The 4,595-nt window shown below is 30.3% G+C and overlaps 2 protein-coding genes across 3 annotated transcripts; one reads left to right on the top strand and one right to left on the bottom strand.

Moving 5' to 3' along the window:
• Positions 1-160: 160 nt before the first annotated feature.
• LOC119663459 lies at positions 161-2,162 on the top strand (the record flags this gene model as incomplete). Its single annotated transcript, XM_038073063.1, has 3 exons — positions 161-286; positions 1,682-1,774; positions 1,834-2,162. Coding segments are annotated over 3 exons (528 nt in total), but the record flags the coding sequence as incomplete, so codon positions are not given.
• Positions 2,163-2,259: 97 nt separating this feature from the next.
• Positions 2,260-3,935, bottom strand: LOC119663457 (ubiquitin-like-conjugating enzyme ATG3). Of its 2 annotated transcripts, XM_038073062.1 has the most exons (6): positions 3,908-3,935; positions 3,669-3,780; positions 3,477-3,612; positions 3,234-3,424; positions 2,860-3,174; positions 2,260-2,797 (listed from the first exon to the last, which is right to left on the bottom strand). In XM_038073062.1, the coding sequence occupies exons 2-6, from the start codon at positions 3,738-3,740 to the stop codon at positions 2,519-2,521; spliced, it is 993 nt and encodes a 330-aa protein (XP_037928990.1). In that variant the 5' UTR covers positions 3,741-3,780; positions 3,908-3,935; the 3' UTR covers positions 2,260-2,518. The 2 variants fall into 2 exon arrangements, with proteins under 2 accessions (XP_037928990.1, XP_037928989.1); XM_038073061.1 differs by having other exon boundaries at positions 3,669-3,930.
• Positions 3,936-4,595: the final 660 nt, after the last annotated feature.

The raw sequence follows: 4,595 nt of genomic DNA, 5'->3' as shown, positions 1-4,595 counted from the left end.
AAAATACATTTTTTTTATTACAACTTTCTTAAAATCGAAAATTGTTTAATAAATAATTTTTCTTTTTTGTATCTGTTACCACTTTTACATATAAAAATTAATAACTAATATATATATAATTGATGTCAAACTATTTTAATTATGTATCACCTTTTTGCAGTCGTCAAGTAAGGATGAGTCTTTTTTTGAAAATGATAATGAAGACAAGAAACCTATACAAAGTGATAACGAAGAATTGGATCCAAACAATATCTTAGATGAAGATGAAATGGACTTGAATTATGAGGTAAAAAAAAATATATTTAAAAATATATTTTAAAATATACTTTATATTATGTTATATTACTAGCAATAGATTATACTGAACCATTAAAGTTCTAATATCATGAGAAGACAGAAACAAAAGTAGTGTGAAGTAATTAATTAAATTTGATTTTACAATTCTAAAGTGTTTTGCAATGTTAAAATTTTATGGATGTGCAAATTGTACCTTACTTTCTTCTTGAATGGTCACTGTAGATTGAATAATCATATATCCAAGTTAGGAATTTAATCCAACTCAGACTGCAGATACTAAAGAAATAAAGAAGAGAAAGAAACTCCATACCATGCGCTTGGGGAGTGCTAGGCACATATGAACAAGCAGAAGAAACAACTAGAAGCGTATTTCATGGATCATAAGAATCCAACACTAGGAAAAATAGACTCTATACTGTCTTTCATTAAAGAAATCCGACTTGGAAAAACACTCTAATCCGACTAAGGGGCACAATAGATCTTTTAGGTCGCAGTGCACTATCCCTTCTTTTCAATAACATAATATATTCTTGTGGTTTTTTCTTGATAATCGTTTAGATGATATGTGAATCACCGCATAATCTAAATTTGTTCAAAAATCTGAAGATGATTTCTGTTTCAATATAAAAGAAACTGAAATCGAACGTTGACTTTAATAAAAGATTGTAAATATTGGTTTTTAGGATTGTTGATCTACTTAATATTGTTAATAATAATCTTAAATTAACTTTGCTTTCTTTATTGTAAGATTCGTTCAATATACTTCATGTTCTTATATATACATTCTTAACTGGTAAAAAAAAATAATTTTATTTACATTTATGCTAACTTCAGATTATAGTTAAGCATATCGAATATTATTGAAAGTCTACTTATGATGAAAAACACTATTTATGTAGTAGTATTCAAGAGAAATTTTCAAATTTAATCGTAAACATATTTTTATATTCTTTTAATTACAAAGTGAACACTGACTACATGCGTGAGTGAAGTGAGGAAGGGTTTATATCATAGTTGATATAAATTTAATTAAATGAAGAAATTTTTATGCAATACTGACTATTTTTATTATCAATCTACAACTGAGGTCAATTATTGCTTAGTCTGATGAAATGATAAACAATAATCCAGTCAAGGCGTAGAAAAGTAGTAAAAGTGCTCAAGTGCACTGACTCATCTAGTCTTAACATAATAATACATTTATAATTCAATGTTAACAATTAAAAAATTGAATTAAAAATAAGAATATTTTTATTATGTAATTTTAATTACTTTAGTAAGTGAATTTTTAATTAAAAAAATTAATAAAAATTCAATTTAAAAAAATAGTGATATAAATAAATTTTATTTCTTTAAATATGTATTTTTTTATTTTTAATTGCAGCCACATACAAAAAGACTTAAAATTTTATATAGAAATCCAGAGATACCAAAAGTAGAAGATTCGTTGGATGTGTACGAAGAAAATAATACTCAGGTATAATATTTACTTTAATAATTCTGTCATAGCTTGTATAATATATATTTTCTTCATAGCACATACCCGCTTCTAGTCATATGACGGCTAATGTTTCACATATTCCCCCGCCTCACGTAAAACCAACAAAAATCACATTTCGTGGTTTTAAATCAAGTTATGAAGAGGATGAAGTGTTAGCGTGTGGTTGGATGATGCAGTACAGCAGTTTACGAAATGACCAAAAAATATTTGTTAAAAAGGCAATCGATGACATACTCTTTGAAGCAAAACTGGAAACGTTGCACAGACACTCTATGAGCATCAACGAATCCGCGCTTTGCAACAGCTGTCACTGTGTCGCCGAACAATTTTCAATGACTAATTAAAAATATAATATTATTTAGTTTTAATTACAAATCAAATAATTGTTGAGTCCACTGAATCACATCATATTTGTTTAAAAAAAATAGATAAAAGTAATTATAATTAAAAAAATCGTTGAATATGCTCTGTGATCTCAAACGCAGCATTTTACTTTATTCAGACACTAACTACGAATATTTACACGATATATATGTTTGTAATCAAAAATGACTGTAATCGAAGAACATCAATGTACTTATAAGAAGTGCTTTAAGCTTAGGCAAATATATATATTAAAAGCAATTGAGTTAAGCAACATGTCAATTTTTTGTCAGTGATAAGATAAAATAGGCATTAAATATTTTGGTCAAACCATTCAGCAATGCGAGCCTTTTTTCATTACATTGTGAAGTTCTGTGTGAAGTCATATTCTATAGTTGGTATGACTGTTTGCACAAATTTCAGGAAAATTATTAAATACATGTGAACACCTAATTCTCCGCCACCCTCCTCGACAGTTTGTATAATCTTTTTCATAATATCAGCATGTCTACAAGGATGCACTGATGCCATGTTGGGACCAGGTAAATGCGGATGACTTTCCATTGTGACAGTCTTTTTAGCATGGTCTTGTGAGACGTCTTCGTACATCTGTTCCACAGTCAGTGGTTTTCGATTCTTAAAAAATATGTCAAAAATTTATTCTAACATTCATTAATAATGTGTTCTTAAATGCAAACCTCATCGTAACCAACCACCCATAGTCGTGGGGTTTGATAATATTTATCATAAGTTATATGTAAATCATATGTGCGAGTATGAAGCACGGAATCACCCGCATCAGTAGAAGTAGTCAACGTAGCATTTGAGGAGCACGCATTGTCTTTCTCTGTTCTTCTCGTAGTAGTAGCTACTGAAGGATCAACTAATTGCAGCATACCACTCTCTTCAAATTCATCCATATCGATTGCATCGTCATCATCATCATCGTCAAAATCATCATTCATGTCGTTGGCTCCAGACTCGTCTTCATTATCAGGTGTATTCATTTCTTCCTTAAAGTATATATTACGTTACACGTCACTATTAACATATTTTGCGGCATAAAACATACTTTGTTTTCATTTAAAGTCAATTCACATATTTTGTCATCTAGTTCATTTGTGCCATCTTCATTTAATTGGTGTGTTTCAACCCAACCACCGTCTCCAGCTTCTTCCTCAACCACAGTCTCTTCTCCCACATATTCCATTTGCTTACAACGTCGATAACACGGTACATTACGTGTAATAAGAAATTGTTTATCTAGTAAATTTATTTAATCATTAAGAAGAAGCTAAATGTAAATATGACCAACCTTTAGGTAGATAAGGTTTTGTTTTAGCCTCGTCACCAGCAGCCCACTGCCAAGTTGGACAGTGATGGACCAAATGGTCTCCCGCAGCAACAAATTCTTCTGGTGTTAACACCCCAGTTTCTTTGAATTTGGATTCCTCAAAAAATATTAAATGCATTATATGACAATGTCAATATATGTGGAAAAGGGTACCTTCAAAACAGGTGTCAGGTACTCCGCTACATTTAGGGCTGTTCCTTTGACAGTATTGAATACACTCTGCATTATATTTAAATAAACTAAACTTTGCAGCCGTTTATATTTCCTAAAGTTTTAATTAAAAATACAATTAGGGTTTTAATGAAATATTTCTTTATATATATAAAATGAATCAAAATTTGCAATTTATTTTTTAATAAACAAATAAAGCTTCAATAAGTTCACAACTAAACTTTTACTGCTGCCAGCCGTGATTAACTTTTGTCAACTCATAAAAATCATTACCAACCCTGTTGTATGAATAGAGTTGCCACGAGTTGAGTTTCATTTTTTTAAAGCATGAAAAATATATATGTACAGAAAACTAAGCTGACTGCCGCAAAAGTTACAAAGAAAGATCATAAAAACAATAATTTACAATTTCTGTTTATGCGAACGAAATTCACAGAGATCATCAGATGCTTGCGGAAGCTAATGAGTATAGCAAAAAACATCTAGTTGCTCACTTAAAATTGCTAATTTGTGTGCAAAACATTATTTTCTCTATCTAAGCAAATAGTTGTGAAGCGGCCAAACATTTGGGCGACTGTTTCGATATAAATATTGTGTAATTGTATTGTGTGTTATTTCTGTTATTAGGAATTAGGTCTGTTCCACGAGCTACTCATAGTAAAACTCAAGTAAAACATAAGTAAAGTACAAACTGAGAGCGTAACACAAATTACGCTATTTGGTAAAATCTTTGGTAAGATCTGGTGAGAACACCACTGCCGCACAAATAAACAATACATAAATGTAAATTCAAACCAAAACAGCTGATTCACACATCAACACAAGTCTGTGTAGTATTTTCAAATTTCGATAAGGATGATACGCTCTCTCAGATGCTTCATTTACTCGAAAATTTGCTGGTGGAACGCA

The sequence above is a fragment of the Teleopsis dalmanni genome, unplaced genomic scaffold (genome assembly GCF_002237135.1).
Source record: "Teleopsis dalmanni isolate 2A unplaced genomic scaffold, ASM223713v2 unscaffolded_contig_0428, whole genome shotgun sequence".
Lineage (NCBI taxonomy): Eukaryota > Metazoa > Arthropoda > Insecta > Diptera > Diopsidae > Teleopsis > Teleopsis dalmanni.
The sequence above is the reverse complement of the archived record's forward strand: the minus strand, read 5'-3'. Positions and strand labels throughout refer to the sequence as shown.